Below are 20,397 nucleotides of genomic sequence, written 5' to 3' on the forward strand. Positions count from 1 at the left end.
TTTCTGTTAGTGGGTTTTCAGGTAGAAGAGCGTTCAAGGATGAACATTCACTTTTTTAAATAGTGTACAATAAAGAAAGTCACTGGAACAGAAGTAAAAATGCAATTTTGTTCTTAATGCATCTTTCCAGCTAAATATTTAAGGAGATGTAATGAAGCTTTAAAAACAGGAAGAAAATAGGTGAAGGAATTATAGCAATATGGTTTCTAATGTTCCCAACTCTAGAGTTTTTCAAATGATGGTAGTTGCAAAATTATGAGGCTGAAGTAAGAGCAGCAAGAGTATAAACCTTTATATATATGACCTGTATTTATATGACCTGTGCGGTGTCAAGAGTTGGACTTGATGATCTTTAAGGGTCACTTCCAACTCAGGATATTCTATGATTCTATGATTCTATATATATATATCTTTTAAGATTTATATATAGCTCTTTTTTCCACTTTTCAAGATGATCTCAACAGCCAGAACAGAAACAATTACCCCCCCTTCTTCCTTGCCAAGAAAACTGAAATTGCATGATGTCAGGACTTGGGCTCCTTATTTTTTTCTGTTCTTTTTTTCCTTCCCTTTTTCCTAGATAATCAAATTAAATTAGAATAAGATCAATATAATTTGTGCCCTTTCCTCCAGCACCTTTCAGCTTTCTCCCAGTTTTCTGATGCAGCAGAGCTTAGGGCAACTGCAAAGCTGTTTTGTGTCCTTTCACAGCCACCTAACGGTGCAGGCAAAAAGCTTGGAGCTGGACTTGCTCTGGGTGCCTTCTATGGGCAAATATTTAAGGGAAGGATTGCTCCTGCCAGGTAGGCTGCAAATGTTTTGGTGAACAGAGGATGCTTTCCAGAGAGATGCTCTTTTGTGTCATGTCTTTGGAACCTGAAGCCACATTTTCTGCGGATACTGAGGAAGCAGGCAGGAGCTCAGGGGCTCGCTGACCATGAGCACAGGAGTAGTGCAGGAGTCCTGTCCTGTGTCTCCTTCCATAACTTCTCCCATAGAGGTGTCCAGCCTGGTGCTCGGCCTTCTATAAATGGAAAAGGCTCAGTTGTGGTCCAAAATAGTTTTTAGCTACCTGAAATGAAGAGACACTTCTACATTGGTAAGTCCAAGGGGCTTTTGGCATTTTGAGAGCTGTTGGAGATATTTCACTGCTTGCTGACGAGCGTGAGCGTGGGGCTGCAGTGAGGGGACTGTGCAGCCACTCATGGGTGAGTGACTACATCAGAAAGTGAGCAGGTTTGTTCTGCTCTGGAGCAGGAGATATTTTTTGCCTTCAGGATTTAAATCTGTTTACCTTGGGGACGATGCAACCTTCACCTTTCCTTCCATGCATGAATCCTTTCCCTTTCCTGCCTGGGACAGCAGACCCTAGGTGTGGCCTTTTCCACTGAGCCTGTGCAGAATGTTGTTTTCCATTTTCTTTGCACACTTGCTGAGCTAATTCAGACACAAGAGTGTGTGTTTAGCTCTCAGAGTCTGGGGCATGTACTTACTTGACTGTTTGATTAATTGCAGGGGTCTTAATTTTTTGCTCTGCTTATTGACCTGCGTGCACGTTACTGTTTGTAACCCAAAGGATAGCATAACAAAGTGGCTGGTGAGACTTTTTGAAGAATGTTTAATGAGATAAGTAAATTATGCTATTCTCATGCAGTTAGGTCATACCCATTAGGAATGATCAAAAATCCATTTTCTCTTCAACTGAAATTAAATGCTGTGATGTGTATGTATGGATTTTATTGTGGAACTTGGAGTAGATTTCACTTATCTCCGAGTAATTGACTTAAAGGAGGATATCTCTCTGAGGCACACTTAATTCTTCCAGAGGTCAGGGATAATAAGAATTCTTATCCAACCTTTTTTTTTTTTAATTTCATTCCAGCTTTATGCTTCATCTGTTGAGGCTGGTGAACACATTTGGTTGTTGCTTCTTGTTTTTTTAAAACAGAATGATCAAAAAAGTCCATGCTTATGGTTTGTCAAGGGTGACTTTTACAAATCAAAAAGTTCCCGTAGGAGCTGCACTGCAATTTACTTTGCAGTTAATGCCCGGGTGAGGAGCTGGTCTGCAGTTCCCGTAACTGCGCAGCGTCACGGCATGTGATGGGGCTGATGCCACTGGAGAGGCAGCCAACACATGAGACTGGCTTGAAAAAAAATCACTCGTGGGTATTATTTCTGTCTGTTTACCTTGCCTAATGAAAAAAAAAAATGTTGGGTAAATGTGTTCCCTGTTAGATACATTTCCATTTGTTAAAGGCATTGTTGGGTGCATAACTGGTTAAAAACTGGCAATACGGTGACTAAGGAATGGGTCGCTTCTGAGGCACCACTATAGGATGCTGAAGGTCACTTACGTTCAAGTCCCTGCTCCACCTTGAGTTGTTTAAAAAAATGTTAGAAAAGCCACTTAAGCCCATATCTGTAAAGGTGTGTTGATATCTAAATGATGTGACTTATTTTCTTGAAGAATTTCACCTACAGCCCCCGCCTGTGCCCCCCAGTACTGCAGTGCCTCCCTCGGGGGCTGTTGTAGTAAACACAGCGGTGACTCAGAGCTGCTCCAGGATCCTGGCAGGGAGAGGAGCAAAAATATTTCAGAAAGCCAGGAGGACAATATGCAGTTCGAACAGGCTTCCTGAGTTAGCAACACTTTCGATAAACTGGATAATTTGCTTTCAAAAGGAAAAGGAGGTTGAAAGGAGATAGCATAGAAAGGAAAGGTCCCGCTTGCTGCACAGACACGTAGTAGTTAATTAGCTTATACAATATTTGGTTTTGAAAAGACCCTTTTCTGTAGAAATATTTTCATCCCGTTCATTGGGCTTTGGATAAACCACTTAATCTTGAGGGGAAAAAAAAATACCGTGTTTGTTTTTAATTGCTTAACACCATGTTACAGAACATAAATGCTGGAAATAACTCCTTTTCCCCTGCTTTCCTGTCTGCTGTAAATGAAGCTGTGTTACGGGCTGAAAGAGAAGAAACAATGTAATGGGCTGGGGGTGAATTCCTCACCCTCTCTCCCTACTGACAAATACGTAGCAGTCCTTCCGATAGTTCCTACCATTTACTCATGTACCTGCTGGATGTTTTAGATAAAGTAGGAGTGGTGTTTGGAAGGAGCTCTCCAAGTTATCCCTGCTGGCCATCCTCTAGCTTATTTTGCTGAATTGTAAGAGTGTGGAAAAGGTTATTTTGGATGAAACTGAAATATATGCTCCAAAAGATATCCCGGCTACCTATGGGCATTCAAGCTAGAGCTGGCTGAGTACAAACTTTCTTCCCCTGACACATGTGGGTGCTCCAGCTTCTGACCACCTTCTGATCTCTTGCTCCAATTGAGCTGTACTGCTTGCTCCTGTGTATGTAGCCTTGGGTGACCTGAAGGGTGGAAGGAAGATGCAAAAATAGCATACACAAGTGGTAATTCCATCTGTCAAAACGCAGAGATGGGAGGGTGACAGACAGGGTTGTGTTCATTAATTTCAAATAATTGCTTGAGTTTAAAAGAAAAAAGGCCATGCAGTTGTGAATGGTTCACTGGCAGTGAGGTACCACTTCTTTATGATAGAAGAAAACCTCTTAGCTGTTTGTTGATGTTTTTTAACAGGCATGGACGGACAGGCTACATCTGCGCTGCCATGGTTTGCTTCCCCCAGCTTGCTGCTGAGGGAGAGGTAGCAGTTTCCCTTGGAGCCATCTCCCAGGTCAGGAAAGAAGGCATGAAGGGCAGCTGTGGAGAGGAGGTTAATTTTAACTCTGGCTTTTCCGTATCAGTCTTAGAGGAAGGCTGAGAGCAAATCATGGCTGGTGACATTTCTGCCTCCTCCTCTTCTTTTTCCTGGGAGAAATCAGCACTGCTGTGGTCCCTGCTGCAGTCCCTGTCATGTCCCATGCTCCAGCTCTTAACGATTAGCCTATTTTGTAGCACTGGCTGATAGCTTGTTGCGGGATAAAATAGTCATTGTCCAGCAGAGCCTATTGATTTTCAGCTAGTCTATGTGACACACTTCTTCTATGTCATTCCTTTCTGAAGGGTTGTTCTGAAGATTAGCTTTAAAATGTGGAGAGAAATGTGATAGACTTTGGATGTTTCCAGATTAGCAGGTTCTTATTTTGTTCTCTCAGATCTGCTTTGTGTCTTGGTGAATTTTGGCCCAAAGTAAAGTAAATGATCAGGATTTTTTGATAGTTTTTCTGTTCTGGGTCACTGATATCTTGTAAACTAGGACAAGATAAAACCAAGGTCACTTAGAGTCCTATAAAAAGGCCTGACAAAGAATCCATTCATCCTCATAAAAATAAAAATCCGTATTAATTAACCACGTGGTACAGATAAGAATTTGAGACCTTGATTAAATCATTAGAGCCTCCGAGGAGTAAAGTCAGGGTAGCTGGGAGGGGAAAATACACTCAGCCTGAAAATTGAAATAAAACTGCCTGCTGCTGTGCCAGAAACACATCTGTAATGAGCTGCATTGTGTGGGCTAGATGGAAAGAGAGAGACTGCTGCACTGCCGTCGGGGGAGGTATTGGCAGGCACTGAATTTTGTTATTGATTCATGTGGATATATATTTTTATTTGGTAGTAAAACAAGCCAGGCTTCAGCTGAGGCTGCCAGAAAGGCAGCTTGATGTTTGAATTAAGCAGCAGCTGTGGGTTATGGGGGTGTAAGTTGCGCTTAGGTGTGTGCAGCAAAGAAACTGCTTTGTACTTTCGCCATGTGAGATGTTTGCCTGAGAGCCGCCTGTGTGAATCAACACTTGCAGTATCTGGCCCACGTGTTGTAATGTGTCTGCATGCTAACATGGAGAGATTCAACCAAAACAAGACCAAATATCCTCATCCTGATGGTCTTTCTACTACCAAACCCAAAAGCAAGTTCAGTAGCAGCCTTTGGCAAGGGCTGCAGCTGGAGAGTCACTGACGTCAGGCAAAGTATTTAATATTTGCTTTCTGCCCCTTTTCAAGTGCCAGAAATACCAGCCTTGCCTTCCTGATAAAACTGAGCGCAGCTACTCAATAATCACTCATTAGGTAATTGGAATGGCTCCTGCATGGGTATTCAAGCAGAGGGTGTGGTTGGATCCTGTGCTAACACGAATGCACTGGCTCCATGCTATTTATGTCCTGTAGGCTGGCATTGTGATACTGACTGGCCTGTGTGGCATGTTTGCAGTAACTTTCTGTTTTCCAAACAAAACTAAATTTTGAGATCACATTTTTGTCCATGTCTTTAAGACTACCCTGATCTTATTGTTTGCCACCATGTCTTAAAAAGAAGCATAAAACAGTTGAGCAAGCAGGGGAAATCGACTGCTTCACGCTCCCTCAGGACTGTGGTATTATAGATTAAAGGAGAAGTGTTAAAAGGCCTGTCAGCTCTGAGATGCACAACAGCACTTGATGCGTATAATGCAGGAACGTTTTTCTTGCTGTTCGCCCACCTGGTGAGCCAGGAGGTCTTTGGGTCAGCTGGAAGGTTAGGAGCAGGACGCTGCCATCTTCTTAAGCAGCTCTCTCCGCTCTGCCAGCTGATGAAACTGCGAGTTCGCACTGGGTGAGCCATACAGGCCGTCTTGGCTGATGTGAAGCCACCCAGGGCTTGGGTTTGTCTTTGCCAAATTCCCTGAGCCTCATTAAACATGTAGTGCTTCCCTGTAAGTGGCATTTCATTTTTATGGTCGGAGCAGTGATGGGTTTTTTGTTTTTATTTTTCCCACAAGGTGCTTGATGTATTTTGTATATTTCACCCATCCTGGCCTACACAAATACACATATCTATTGCTGAGCAGTTTTGCACTTCTCTTGTAATGTTAAACACCCCTTCATGTTATTTTTTTTGTGCAAGAGCATGATTTTTGGGGGCAGAAGAGGCTGTTCAACCTCACCCGATCCCCCCAGATTAGTTTCTTCTTGCAAGCTGACTGCCTGCCCAGAGTCTCTTGTCGCCTGTCTGCCGCAGTGGGATGTGTTAACTCAGCGTTCCCCACCATTCACCAGTCCTCAGGGAGCTATGAAGTGAGGCTAGAGCTGCACCCAGGCCTGGCTTCTCACCATGGTGAGACACATAATGTCCTCTTATGTCTCCCCAGCCAGGCAGTGGGCTGGCATCCCACCACCCATCAGCACTGTGCTGATTGCAGCTCCCAAAGCCCCATCCTCTGCTCCTGGCTGCCCAGAGCATCAGGGAGAGGCCTCGTGCTATCTGTCTGCTTTCCACCTCTCCCACCAGTCACTCCTTGCCTCCTCACTGCCTGAGGGGAAGGCTAGAGGCAAGCAGACAGGAGGGGCAGGAGCCATGCCTGGGGCAGCCATGTAGCCACACACAGAGGGACCAGGCCGGACATCTGCCTCTGCAGGGGAAGGGGACACATGGGTGGGCTGTGTGGCAGGCACAGGCTGAAGGTGGTGGCTTCAGCCTAAACATCGACTCCTGTACCAGTGTAAGCTTGCCCTCCCTCAGTTAATAGTCTATTTGATGTGCTTTGTAGTGTCTGTGTGAAACCAGTGCAGCCTTCTGGGTGTTTATTCACATGGTAGGGGGGAAGGGAAGAGGGAGGAGACGACCGCCCTTCTGCAGCTCCAGGCAGGTCCCTGGGGCAGGCAGTGCTTTTTGGCCTGCTTTTTGAGCAGCCAACCCTAATGCTTGCAGTCAAAGCTGATGCGGAAGGGGAGAAAAAAAAAAAAAAAGAGGTTGTGTTCACGCACAGAGCCACTGGGATGGCCAGTGCTGACGTGCTGTGGGTTGTGCAGGCAGTGGGGCCTGTGCAGCTCCTGGCTTAGCAATGAAGGTCGAAAGGCTGTTAGCTCTGTGGCAACAACCACCCTTACCTCGGGCTTGTGTGCACACTGACAGCAGGGACTTATGCTTTTTGTGGTGACGGGGAAGGGCGTCTTTCTTGGGAGGGATCGTGTGATGGTCAGGATGTGACTGGAGGCAGATAGGGGCGTGCGATGGCTCTGGCTGGGATGGAGTTAACTTTCCCTGCAGCAGCCCATACAGTGCTGTGCTCTGCACTTGTAGCTAGAACAGCACTGGGATCACTCCAGTGTTGTGTCTACTGCTGCACAATATTAATTAAATCATCCTTATCTCAAACCTTGAGCTCTTTGTGTTGTATTTTCTCCCCCTTCTTCTTTGAGGAGGGGGAATGAGAGAGCGGCCGTGGTGGAACTCGGCTGCCCACCCGAGTAAAACCACCACAGGGGGCTTGCCTGGTTGTGTGCTGCTCAGCCTTTGTGCTATCAGGGGAACGGGATGAGCAGCTTGATATCTGCGGCGAAGTGAAACCAGGCAAAGAAAGAGATTTTCTTTATCTCTGCCACCCACAAACCACAGAGAAAGGCTTCCCCCACTTCTGAATTGTATTTTTGTGTGAGAAATGGTTTAAATATTCCAGTTTTTGAAACCACGGCTTAAATAATTTTTATCTCCCTTCACAACTGGTGGTAGTTTTTTCACTGCATAACAGCCTACAGGACCTGGGTGATGAGCTGGATCCCTGAGTGGCCTGGTCACACTCTGTACTCGAGGGAGGGCCTATTTCACTTTTTCACTATTTATTAGTGAAATAAATGCTGTTAGAGGGTAATTTTCCCAACAACATCCTAATATCTCTATCCATCCCTTCAGCTAGCCAAGACATCTCATTGTATGGCTTCACCTACAGATGTGCATGCATCACCTAACCCTAGCATCCCTCCTGGTCTCATCACCCAGCCCCATGCACACATTTTCTTGAGTTACAGGAATGGATGTCGTACTGATGATTGTTCTGAGTTTTTTAACAAGCAATTAGGAATGAATGGAGTTATTCTAGATGGATTACACTGTAGGATGATGTGTTCACACCACTGTTTGCATTTGCTGAGATTTTTGCTGCATCCAGTAGTCACTGACGGTTGCAGAGATCCTTGTGTTACCATCTCTGCAAACAAGGAAATATCACTAGGAAAATAAGAGTTGAGGAAAACTAATACTAAACTGTATCTAGTGTCATATCTGGAAGAAGAGGTCTTAGATTTTTTGAAAAAGAAAAACAAATATATATATATATTTTTAACTAACCATTGTTTCTTCTCTTTTTTTCCCCAGTGCAACGAGAGTGTACTCAGAAGAAAACCTTCACTACCTGGATAAATTCAATATTGTCAAAGGTAAGAATGGTGTTCTTCAGCAAAGACATGCTTTTTGCCTTTTTGTTTAAGATGTGCTCTGTGGAGATTGACATTTTTTTGGAATAAACAAAATTAATTAAAGATATTAGGTAGTGTCTGGAAAAATAAACTCCTGGAAAGTATTTGTTTAATAGGTATTACATTGGTAGTAATCCAAAGAGGTTTTTAAGAGAGAGTTTGTAAGTAGATGACAGTATCTTTCTCACTGGGTAGAAACATTTTGCTAGATTGTGGCACATGTCTCAGCGTTTTATGAGGTTCTATATTTATGATTAGTTTTACAGTGTTTAGAGAAGTATTTTTCTGTTATGCAGTCCAAGAACATGAGTTTAATGGGACTAGTATTTATTAAGACAGATGGCCTAGTAGTGTAGGTGTATTCACAAAGCAGTTTGAGCAGCATATGTTGGGTCTCTGACTTGTTCAGGTAAAAAGTCCTGTTTTGGTTCCTACTTGAGCAGAAGCCATTGAGCTCATGATAGGTTTATGTTGTTTTCAAGTGGGTGAAAAGAGTGAGGATTTAGTTATGCCCTATAGTCAAATTTGTACTCAGGGTACATTGATTAGGAAGTCAAAAAATGAATTAACCACTGCTCATAACTTTCCTTTTGTACAAAGCTACTGTTTTTTGCAACATACCTCCTCAAAAAATATAACAAATACTGGAAAATAAGGCCTAATATAACTTTTAGAAAACTCGGAGACAGGGCAAGAGAGAATAAGAAACAAATGTAGTAGTGGGTTAGAATGAGCAGGATATAGCTGATTAGATGCAGTATTTGTATTTCAGCTTATTGTGAACAAAAAGATGATAACAATATTATTTTAACTATAAAGTAGAACAATCTGCAGTGTTCTATAGTGTGGTGAATTCAAAATGGCTAAAGATGGTGTGACCAGCACTAATATTTATTTTGCAGCATACACCTCCTTCTGTTATCTCAGACCTGTATACAGACATACAGCAAGGACATATGCTTTTGGATCTGTTGGAAGTGCTTTCAGGTCAACATCTGGTAAGGCAGAACAATACAAATATTAACTCAATACTTTGTCAAACCCAGAAGAGAATTTTGGATATGCTAAGTTGTGAGATTAGGAGCGATCCCTCTGGAGTCACAGAACTATTTGCAAGTAACTTAATCTTACATCATAGACACTGAAATACAGTGAAAGAAGTTATTCTAGTCATTCATAAATCACTTCAAGACTTTCCTTATCAAAATGAAAATAAAATGAATTTTTACTGCTGAGATTGTAACAAAATCTTTTTGCTTCACAGCCACGGGAAAAAGGATTTAATACCTTTCAGTGCAGAAGCAACATAGAAAATGCCTTGACATTTTTAAGGAGCAAATCAGTGAGTATTAACTTAAAAATTCACAAGTAAAGACCGCTTAGCTGGTGGAACATTTTCTTTGTTAACAATGGTCCTTTTTTTTCCCCACTAGCTCAAGCTCATAAATATTCATGTTGCTGACATTATTGAAGGAAAACCTTCCATTGTGCTTGGCCTAATTTGGACAATTATATTTCATTTTCATGTAAGTATTTCAGCAATGTAAGGGAATATTTCAGCAGAGGGAAAGAGCACAAAAATGTGTTGACATACGTGGTTGCCCAAACAGATGAATTAGTACAAAGCAGATCATCTTCTGACATCTTGAAGTGACAACTCAGAGAAGAGATGCACCAGTGCATCTTGCCTGTGTCTCTGGGTGGTTTCTCCAATGCAATAAAAACGTTAAGCTTGATGAACAACATCTAATTGAAAATGGTAGCATGCTTAGGTTTTTTTAAATAACTAGTTGAAAAATGGGCTAAACTTTGCCTAATATGTCTAAGGCCTGTAATGATTAAGCTCTAAATAGAACACCAAATAGAGCAAGTAGTGCAAAGTGGTTCACATCCATCTCCCTCAGGGGCAGACCCCTCTTCATTCAGTGTTGGCTGTGCTCACAATTTTTGCTATTGTAATTCTTGCTATTTGTTTTTTTCAGCACTAGGTACCTGAAATAATATGAAAGCTGATGTAGTGATGTTTCTTACACAAGATACTGCACGTGCATCTTGTGTGGCATGAAGTTATGGGGTGGAGGGGGTGTTTGAAAACACAAGGCCTTGCTGGAGTCCTGTTGTAGAACTGTAGAGAATGATGGAGCCAAACTATCTTCTAGCAAGAGCCCCACAGTGAATTAACATAGGTGCACTGGGGATGAGCTGGTGACAGGGGCTTAGGAAGGAGTCAAGAAGCAAAGTTATTTGACTGTAGTAGATGTAGCCCACATTTTTCTTGGTAAGGGTACTTTGGTGCTTGTGGTTCTTGTGGTGCACATGGCTGTATACATTATCTTTTTATGTAAGCCAAGCCTCTTTAACCAACTGTAGATCTCTGAGGCCCATTGATGAGCTTTTCCTGCACTCTGAGTGAGCAGGCAAAATCTCAACATGCCTAGTACAAGGCATGACAGCACAAAGCACAGCTACCAAGGGCTACATTCACTGGTAGAAGAAGGAAAGTGCACTGACTGAGGAGGTGCCTCGATGCCAGTGCTGGTACCCACAGTATCCCATGGATGTCTTGGGTGAATATTTCCTACCAAAAAAATCAGCTAATGATTCAGCATGAAATAATTCATCTTGAACAGATAACATTTGGCAATGGTTGGGAAACATGGTGTGAGCTCTGGGGGCAGAGGACTGCTATTAGTGCTGTAATTGAGTCCTTTCTAATTCTCTGTGGTTTTCTGCCGTTGCTGTCTTGATAAGTTTTCATTGAAACCTGATTAAACTCTCCCATCATCCCTGATAGATTGAAGAACTTGCCAGGACACTTGCTTGCACTTACAATCAGCCTTCTCTTGATTGTTCAAGTACTGTTGACTCTTCTCCAAAGGCAAGCAGATCAGCTAAAAAAAGTGCTAAAATTAAGGAACGGTGGAAGATCTCTGCTACAAAGGCTCTTTTGTTGTGGGCAAAAGATCAGTGTTCACTGTAAGTTCCATCCAAGTCTTACAAATAGTGTGTTACGTTTTGTGTTCATTACTTTTCTCTAAATGTGGTATTTTTCCTTACCTTTTTTTTTTTAACATTACTTAGTGACAGCTTAGCAGAAAATACTTTCAAATTTGTATGATGCTATCAGCACTTTTAGAGTCAATCAGGCCCTAAATGTTTTGACATGAGCCCGTTAAGTATAATCAAGTGAGGCTAATCCTACTAATAAAACACCACAATGTAAATTGGTTTGTTTCACTTTTCTCTTTTAGGGACTTACAGTTTCCTGTGTGATAAGTCTAGCAGAATGCTTACATGATTTGTTAGTTTTAATCCTTTTGGTTGGCATTGGTTAACAAACTTTCAATAATTATATTTTTTAAAAATGGAAATTGTAGCATTTCTAGGATTCCCACATCTGATGTGGAACGTGAGACAAACGGAATTACAAACATTCTGTCAAAACACTGCAGGATTGCCAAGAAGGATTTTAGTGAGCATAAGAACATCACATCTATTGCAGCAACTTCAGTGCTTTGCTTATTCTTCCATTGTGTAGAATACGTTGTAGATTATAGAATGTGTAGACAGTGAGAGCAAAGGTGATATTCAGAAAGAATATTGGAAATGCAATGTAGGATAGAAACACTGTAATTCTGCAAAAAAAAGTAATGTATATATTTTCTTTTTTATGTACTATATATATATAAACTACACACACACACACATATATATGGTTGCAGTGATTGGTAGTACTGTCTGTATTGTTTTCTGACCCAACTTCTGCAGAAATTTTGTGCCAAGTTTCTATGTAAATCCTTTGTTTTGTTTTGTACCTTATTTTAACAAATTTATGGTGTATTTCTAAATTTGTACACAGGACATCTGAGTAAACTTGTTGTGACATTTTGTTTCTAATTGTTTTTGGAATAGGCATGGTTCTATCAGTGTGACTGACTTCAAGTCAAGCTGGAGAAGCGGACTGCCTTTTTTAGCCATCATCAATGCTTTAAGACCAGGTCTAGTTGATTTGGAGAAGGCAAAAGCCAGAAGTAATAAGGAAAACTTGGATGAGGCTTTCAGAATTGCAGAATTGGAGCTCAATATTCCACGGCTTCTTGAACCTGAAGGTAAGTGATCTGCTTTTTTATGTCTTTGCTGTAAGGAGTGAGATTAACATAATCCTGCCTGTGTTGACTTTTAATAGAGGAAAAAGTAAGCCTCTGTTCAAGTTTGAAATGAAACATTGATCGTTGCCATAATACTCTAACTCTAATGTGGTTCTTTATTATATAATTTAAACTGTGCTTAGGATTTTTAGGATATTTGAATTGGCACCATACACTGGAATAATATGTTGAAGAAAGAATATAAAACTTTCCCATTCATAGGAGAAACTTGTTCATTAGCTCATTATGTTATATTGAAGTATTCCCAAGGAAAAAATGTTCATTACATATTAATTTCTGTCGGTATATTAACTGAGCTACTGCAAAATAAACATGTTTATGGTAATGTGTTTTAATAACTGCAATATAGTGTGTAATTATGTGATCAAGTCTAGAGGGCTGCATAATTATGTAAATGGCATATTGACTCTTGTAGATATTGACATTACGAATCCGGATGAAAAATCAATCATGACGTATGTGGCTCAGTTTTTGCAGTACTCCAGAAATATGCCGGAGACTGAAGACATGCAGGTATGCTGTGAGGTTTATCACTGAGGCATTTTTTAATTAATGTGCATCACAAATGCCAAGAATAGTGGTACTTTTTTGTTGCCCAGCTTCTAACATGACTCAGTAACTGTTGTCCTTCATGGTTGGATCCTCTGATTTAGCCACTGACAGGGCTGAATTGGCTTGAACCTTCTGATGCTCCTGTATGGTAGCTATCACTCAGTGTGATAGATTTTTGATGATACTGATGGAAATGCTGTGCAGGCTGTTTTTTGTTTTTCTTTTTTTTTCTTTTTTTTTTTCATTTAATTATTGAAGAGGACATTTTTAAGCCTGGCTGTCTTTGTGTGTGCTCTCAAGTGTGTATGCAAGTACTGGGGAGGAGAAAGACAGATTTACAAATGTACAGAACAACCAGCTTTAAATTTAATAGCTGAGAGCAGACAGAAGTCACCACTCACAGACTATGCTGGTTGGAAAACCAAGATGCTTGTTCTCTATATATTCCTATTAGAATTTATATACTAATTGCCTATTCACATATTTTCATACCGATAATCTCCTTTCAACAGGACTACAATCAGTCTCTTCTTTTATTTAAGATGCCTTCATATATCCAGAAGCCAAGTTTAAGACTTCGATCTTTTTCTATAATAGTGGCTGACCCAAAGCTTGTTAGGGTCCCCAGGAAATATTATTTGTTTCTCATTAGCTTTGAATACTCAGTATGTGTTATTTTATGGCACAATGTGAATTAAAAAACAAGGCTTGCAAAATGGAAACATTAAATTTTCTGCTCTAATTACTAGGGAAAATTAACGGAGGCTGTGAGCTGGTTGGCTGCGCAAGGGAAGAAGTTAACAAAGTTGCTGATGGACACAGAGAATGAAACACATTACCAGAAGTACAAAGTAAGTTGCATTTAGTATTTAACTGATTTTGCAAAAATACATTTAAAAAATATTCCCAGAAACATAAACTCTTTTATCTTTCATTGCCTAAGCCTAAATTTTAAATAAACTTTTTAACAAGAGTTGGAAACCTGACAATGAATTTGGTAAATGCTCTCAAATGATAGAGTGGAGGATAGGATTATTATTTCTCTTAGAAAACAGATATATGCCTTATGTTTTTTGAGCAAAGACAGGGTTTTCGAAGAGAGTACAATAAAGTCTAATTAATTAAAAGACATAGTTCAAGACTTGGACACAATTCAAACTCCTAGGCCCTTCTCAGAGTCAGCTTCTCTGTTTCTGTGATAACAAAAATGGCAGGTTTTCCCAGCTAATGAAACAGAGAATTACTACAAATGCTAGCTATAGATTGTACCTGAAGTAAAATGTCCTTTGGTTTATATTGTAGTCAGAGTTTGTAATAAAATTGTCTGCAGGAGACCGTTAAGGGAGGAATTTTCTCTTTCTCTTGGTGGGAGAGGAGATCCAGGTCCTGATGGCACTGACATGATGTTAAACACAAATTTTGCTAGTGAATGGCACCTATACTTTCAGACCTTGCCTTTTACTCTTGCCTTTCCATGCATCACAACCTTTGATGTTAATGGAATTTATACTAATATGTTCAAAGCCAGTACTTGGCTTCATGAGTTTCAATCTAAGTCTTCTTCTATGAATTACTACTCCTAGGAAATGATGTCATTTATGGAGGCATTTAACCAAGAAAAAAAAGCGTTCCTGCCCCTGTTGTCATCAAAAAGAAGTGAAGCTGAGCTGAGTGAAGGCCAGCAACAGATGAGAGAAGAGTGGAGTAAACTGGTCACTCAGGTCAGAGGCATTTCTAGCTCACCTTGTTACCAATGTGAACGAGTTTGGTGAAGAAGCCTAAGTTTACCCCAGGAATATGCACAGGGAGAAGTGGGGAGGTGATACTTTATTTACACTGGTAAAAACAATATTGACCCTGAACCTGAAGCTCTGACAAACTAAGAGATGTACAGTGACCAAGAGGAGTAAGAAGGAGGCTGTGTATTACCCTTCTGCCTCCTGAGCATCAGACTGTGAGAGGTCTGCAAAAAATGGCATGCGATTATTTCTGAGCAGTCTTCAGATCAAAGGTTTGGGCCTGTTTATGCTTAAAAGATTCTTTTGGGACATAATTATGGCTTAGATAATGATGCAGCCAGGAGAAATGTGATAATACCCTCTTCCCCATGGCATGGGAAGTGATACAGTTAGATCTGGTTGGCCAGTGCTTTTCAATGAGGTTGGCTGTGTTGCCTCCATCTGTTGCAACTGGGGATACATTGGGGTCTTGCTGGTAATTGCTCTTTATGGATGTTCATCTGTCAGTCCCCAGGATAGAAAGCTGTCCAGAGCATCCATTGTTCCCCTCACTTCGCAAGTAATTTACTGTACATCTCTGTTGCCAGGCCTTGAGCTGGCCACCAGCTGAGGAGAATAACTCTAAGTTCTCTGTAGTGTTACAGAGATGACAGGCTGGGGAGAAAACGTGGGTCTCAGGTGAACATAGCTGATTTGCAGCTGACTCGGCTGGAAGCTCCTTTTCTGAACGGTGACAGATTTTTTTGCTTTTGTTTTCTGGGGTGTCTAAAGCATCAGCTTACAGAACATAGGTCTGTATATTGGGGACGGGGAAGAAAATAATGGTGACAAATCTAATCGCTTGTTTTCCTTTTAAAGATTAATGAGTGGAAAGCAGAGCTGGACCAGATGTTGCCTCCACCTCTGGATGGCATTGAGGCCTGGCTTCAGGAGGTAGAACATCTGCAAGCAGAAGATTTACCTGATTTGCAGGACCCATTTAAAGCAATGTCTCTCTTCAGAGAAATAATTGTGATATTTAAGGTAAGCTGCTCACAAAGGAGTATTCTGCTTCAGTCTGACCTACCAAAGCACTTGTTATGGAATTGCTGTTTGACATTTTAGGAAGTAGTATAGGTATGTTTATCTTCTGAAGATGAAAAGCCCTTCTGAAGATCTCTTTGATTTTGATGAGTTTATTTAAATAATTGCATAGGTCTATAAGGAAGTTTTCTGACTTCACTGGAGTGAGATTAAAATTGAATGCTAACTGAATGAATAAATTATGGCATTCTTTTTATGTGGCTCCTGCAACTTGTTTGTTAAGTAATAAGACAGGGTAATTGCATCCTTATCTTTAAATCTATGCTTAATACTTATCTATTCAGAAAAGCACTTGGGCTCAGGGTTACATTCCACTGAGTTCACACAGCTTATGTATTTAAAGTTAAGTATTTGCTGAATCACTCTGTTACTCCATTCAAAGCAATGGGAGGTATTCTGATACCTCAGTGTCGTGCAAGTTATTTATTTTGATCTTGAAATCTTTACACTGATAATATTTTAAATGTTCTTTTGAGTTTGAAAACTTTAAAAAGCATAGGTGTGTCAATGCCTGGTTGATCATTGTGGTTCTGTACTTGTTTTTGTATGAACAAGGGTAAGTTGGATGTTTTTGTGACATGTCATTGATATGGTTTTGAAAGAATGGGATCTAGAGGGTCTTGTTAGTGGCTTGATAACACCACTCTTTTGTACTGTTGCTAGTTAGTTCCTGGTATGAGAGGTGGCTTTTCTACTGATAATGGCTTTGCCAAATGTTAGCTGTTTGATCTAAGGTTTTTGTTTTCAAAATAAGCAGTTAAAGCATTTGTAAGAATGAGACAGAGGAAGATGTTGGCTTAGGATTTTCTTTCCCCCCCCCCTGTTGTACATGGAGATAAAATCATTATTTTTTTTAAGAAGAAGAAGCCCACGATACTTAATTTCTGTTAAATCTGTTTTGATGGAACGGGAAGACATTCTGCTGAGAGTTTTTTCCTTCTGTTTCCTTGAAACCAGTCTTATTATGGCTCATATATGGGTCTTGTGGCTACAGTGGTGTTTCATGATGCAAATTGTACTTTCTCTCAAAATTCTGGATATTACCCACCAATGCTCACAACTAATTAATGTGACATGTTATCAGCATGTTATTAAATGGAATCTATTGGACATTCAAATAAAGCATTAAACAATTGTGACATAATAAATTTATTCACCAGGTTTTGCTGTCAGTATTTGCCATCACATAGCAGAGAATAACAATATCCTGAAACTGTTAAAATGACTTATTTTTGTTCTAAATATGGTAGTAAAAGTGGGGAAAAAAAAAAGATAGCATAGGTAGAATAGTTCCACTTTCCTTATATTTAACTAGATGCCCAGGGATAGGAGAAATTATGCTTTGCTGTAAATATCCACTTTAGAAGTGGAAGAGATAAATACTTTCATATCGCTTTAATGAATAACGGCACTGAAAGATTGCCTTGTGCTGACTGGATCTTAATAGCTCTTGCTCCAATGGCAGGTGACTTGCAGAGTCAAACAAGGTTCAATGCTAGGTGACTCTAGCATTGAAATGAATGACTTACTATTTCCCTTTCTCCCCAGGGCTTGATGGATTGTTTTGATTCTCACTTGGACACCCTTCAATCATTTGAGAATAAAGATGAGAAGAATATGCCGCTGGTAGTTCCTGAAAAGCTAGAGGAAATGAAAAGAAGGTTATGAGCCTCAAATTCCCTCTACTTTGACTATATTGTGGTCTAGTTCTGCAAATGACTTCCTCTTTTATTCTGAACAAAGCACATAATTTATCCGTGCCTTGAAGAAAAAGAGCATTTTCCATTTAAGCACAGATTGACTGGCATGCAGAGCAGACAGGTCCAGTCATTGGTCCAATGAAAGTCTTAATTATGCGTGCAAAATAAAGGTCATTAGCAGGAGGTTTTCAGGTGCCCTGTGCAACTGTGGGTAGGAAGCACAAATATTTTGAATATGAAGATTTTTCTGTGGGTGGGAATTCTCTGTCCAATTTTAATTTTCCACCTTTTAAAATCACTGAGATTTACAGGTTGTACAACCCTATTAAGATATTGGGGGATTTTCTAAAAAATTACTAGTGAATCTGTATCTGTAGTCTGAGATCCTCTGACATATAGATAGCAGATGCACCTTTTCTTATCATTTAAGATTTTCCATAAATTTAGCAGTCAATATTGACTCAAAAGTGCTGCTACTTAAAAAAAAGTGAACTGTTATCTTAAAATTTTACTCCCACCATAAGAAAAAAGATGCTTATATATAATATATGTAATTCAGAGTTTTTAGGCTAAAACCCCTATACATTAATGCCTTCTACATCTAATGATTTGAGTCAACTTTTGGAACATTTCACTGTTTGCAGACTCAACAATACGTGTTTCACAAACTCCAACACCCTTCTTGAATATCACTATGGACTGTGCTCAGCCATTGCCAATGAGGTGATGTTAAAGCTAAATATCTGGGACATAAAATATGGGACAAAAGAGTCCGTGGAATCACTGCTAGAAAATTGGAATGTAAGTTTAAAATAATACATATTTCATAATCACACCCTGACAATATTTCCTCTTCTATCTATTCTCTTTGATTTAAACATGTGTCTATCCTCATATGAAGATACCGTGAAAGTTAGTAGAAGCATGGTAGGTTTCTGAGTTCTGGAACTTAGACAAAGGAGGGTGAATAGATTCCATAGAAGCTTTCTTTCCCTTTGTGTCCTCCAGTTTTGCTCTGAACATTCATTCTTTCTTCAGTTTAGAGAATAGATACAACTGTGACTAATTTTCTCACTGCCCTTTTCAATTCTTTACTGGGAAAATTTCTTTCTTTCTGGACTTTTTATAGAGCCAGCAGTAGCCTAGCTCAAATCCATACAAGCCTCTGGAATAGTTCAGTAGTTACTACTTTCAAAATCAACTATTATTGGCAGCGCTGGCTAATTCTGCTGTAGCTGTTGCCTTTTCCTTTTTCCAGCTTCCTTACCTCCTTATGCTTCCTGGTTGTCTTGTTTAGTTATATTTTATGCTTAGCCCAGCTTCTGGGGTGCAAAAATATGGCAAAATGATGCCACATGTAGGCCTATAGAGGCTATATATGGGGATGGATTACCCTACACCAAGTACTGCCAAAGATGCATCAAGACTCTGAGAGATTAAAAAATTTGCCCCCTCTCCAGTTAACAGGACTCCTTGAGAATTCCATCTTAGTGAATAGAATAGAATAGCTCAGTTGGAAGGAGCCTTCATTGGACTACATCATCTTTACAACAGGAAGTTATAAAATCTCAGTTTTCTTGAGTAGTATTAACTTTACCCTGTGGTGAGGTGGGATTACAGCATTAACCTGTGCTGAGTTTCTTGATTCAGTTGGTTTCATAAATACTTATTATTGTGTTATTTCTATGAGTGTAATTTCTGGTCTTTCTTAAGCTGATAAAATATAGGGACCTTTCCCATAGAAGTGTAAGGTTTGCTATGGGTTGAGATGCACCTTAGATTAACAGGGGTTGAGGACCAACCTTCTCATTCCCTGAGTGAATGTTCAAACCACAAGTCTCTTCATCTGCTCCCATTCCTTCTTTCCTGACCCTTTCCATCCTTAGTTTGGATCTTACTTGATCTGAGGCAGGAACGATGCACAATGGTATTTCTGTGCATGCAGGAAAACCCACCTTTTACTTTCATTACTTTTTTAACTTATGGGACTCAATTGTGCCAGAATTGTTCTAGGTGTCATTTCTCAGCATTGCCCTACATCCTTAATGTTTCAAAATAAGTAGTTCTGACTCATGCAGGACTGTAACTCAGTGCTATTCAGGAGTTAATATTTCCCATTTAAGATACTCTCTGCATGAGCAGAAAGCAAATGGGTCAAATTTGCTTTTTATTTGCACACTAAAAGTGTGCTTTTTATTTGCACACTAAAAGGTGCAGATGAGTTGCTGGATGGGCTTGGCTCAGTTTACATTTAACCTAGAGGTTGTAGGCATGTATCAAAAAAATAAATGTCCCAAGCTGTGTTTCCTACCATTAAATTTTATGTGGGTCAGTGTTACCCATGCCAATTCCTTTTCACTTTGGGCAGAATTTCGTTGAAGAAAAGAGACTTGAAACACAGCTAGAAACTGCTACTCACATCTGTGAAGATTTGAAAAATAAAAGCATAAACAGTCCTGGCTTAGGTAAGTTCCTCATCAAAAACTGATAATGAAAACCTCTGTTTTGAACTGATGTGCCATCACCAGTTTTAATTCCCACCTAAGTGTTGTGTAAAATACTCTCTCTCTATATATATATATTTATATGTATTTCCAAATGTATAATGGTATCCCTTGTTTAATGTCCTAGCTGGTGATCCTCAAGAAATTACCAAACTTTTTAAGATGGTGGAGTCAAAGATTTCTATGTGCAGAGATTATATTGCCAATGTAAATAGTACCCTACGGAAAGTCCTGTCTTCCTGGAGTAATTATACAGAAAATCTCCACTCACTAAAGACATGGCTGGATGAAAAGCGAAATGAGCATCCAAAAGAGGTACACCATTGGATTTCTTTTTCTCATGGCAGACAGAGGTACTTGGAAGCCTCCTGGAAGGAAAGCATTATATGTGACAGTTGTGGTTGTTGTTTTTCCATTCCTCATTTTGGAAGTAAAGTCATGGCAGGG

At 40.1% G+C, this 20,397-nt stretch overlaps 1 protein-coding gene across 7 annotated transcripts in view; it reads left to right on the forward strand.

Moving 5' to 3' along the window:
* The window catches only part of SYNE2 (spectrin repeat containing nuclear envelope protein 2), a 189,988-nt gene that overhangs the window by 21,748 nt on the left and 147,843 nt on the right, over nucleotides 1-20,397 (forward strand). For all 7 annotated transcript variants that reach the window (XM_068682523.1, XM_068682516.1, XM_068682522.1 and 4 more), the window contains exons 3-16: nucleotides 8,103-8,164; nucleotides 9,106-9,201; nucleotides 9,468-9,545; nucleotides 9,637-9,729; nucleotides 10,998-11,179; nucleotides 12,116-12,312; nucleotides 12,788-12,885; nucleotides 13,674-13,775; nucleotides 14,508-14,645; nucleotides 15,522-15,686; nucleotides 17,295-17,407; nucleotides 18,091-18,247; nucleotides 19,815-19,911; nucleotides 20,078-20,265. In XM_068682523.1, the coding sequence (XP_068538624.1) occupies nucleotides 8,103-8,164; nucleotides 9,106-9,201; nucleotides 9,468-9,545; nucleotides 9,637-9,729; nucleotides 10,998-11,179; nucleotides 12,116-12,312; nucleotides 12,788-12,885; nucleotides 13,674-13,775; nucleotides 14,508-14,645; nucleotides 15,522-15,686; nucleotides 17,295-17,407; nucleotides 18,091-18,247; nucleotides 19,815-19,911; nucleotides 20,078-20,265 (1,766 nt within the window). The remainder of the gene's footprint in view (nucleotides 1-8,102; nucleotides 8,165-9,105; nucleotides 9,202-9,467; nucleotides 9,546-9,636; nucleotides 9,730-10,997; nucleotides 11,180-12,115; nucleotides 12,313-12,787; nucleotides 12,886-13,673; nucleotides 13,776-14,507; nucleotides 14,646-15,521; nucleotides 15,687-17,294; nucleotides 17,408-18,090; nucleotides 18,248-19,814; nucleotides 19,912-20,077; nucleotides 20,266-20,397) is intronic.

This window comes from Anas acuta, chromosome 5 (genome assembly GCF_963932015.1).
Source record: "Anas acuta chromosome 5, bAnaAcu1.1, whole genome shotgun sequence".
Taxonomy (NCBI): domain Eukaryota; kingdom Metazoa; phylum Chordata; class Aves; order Anseriformes; family Anatidae; genus Anas; species Anas acuta.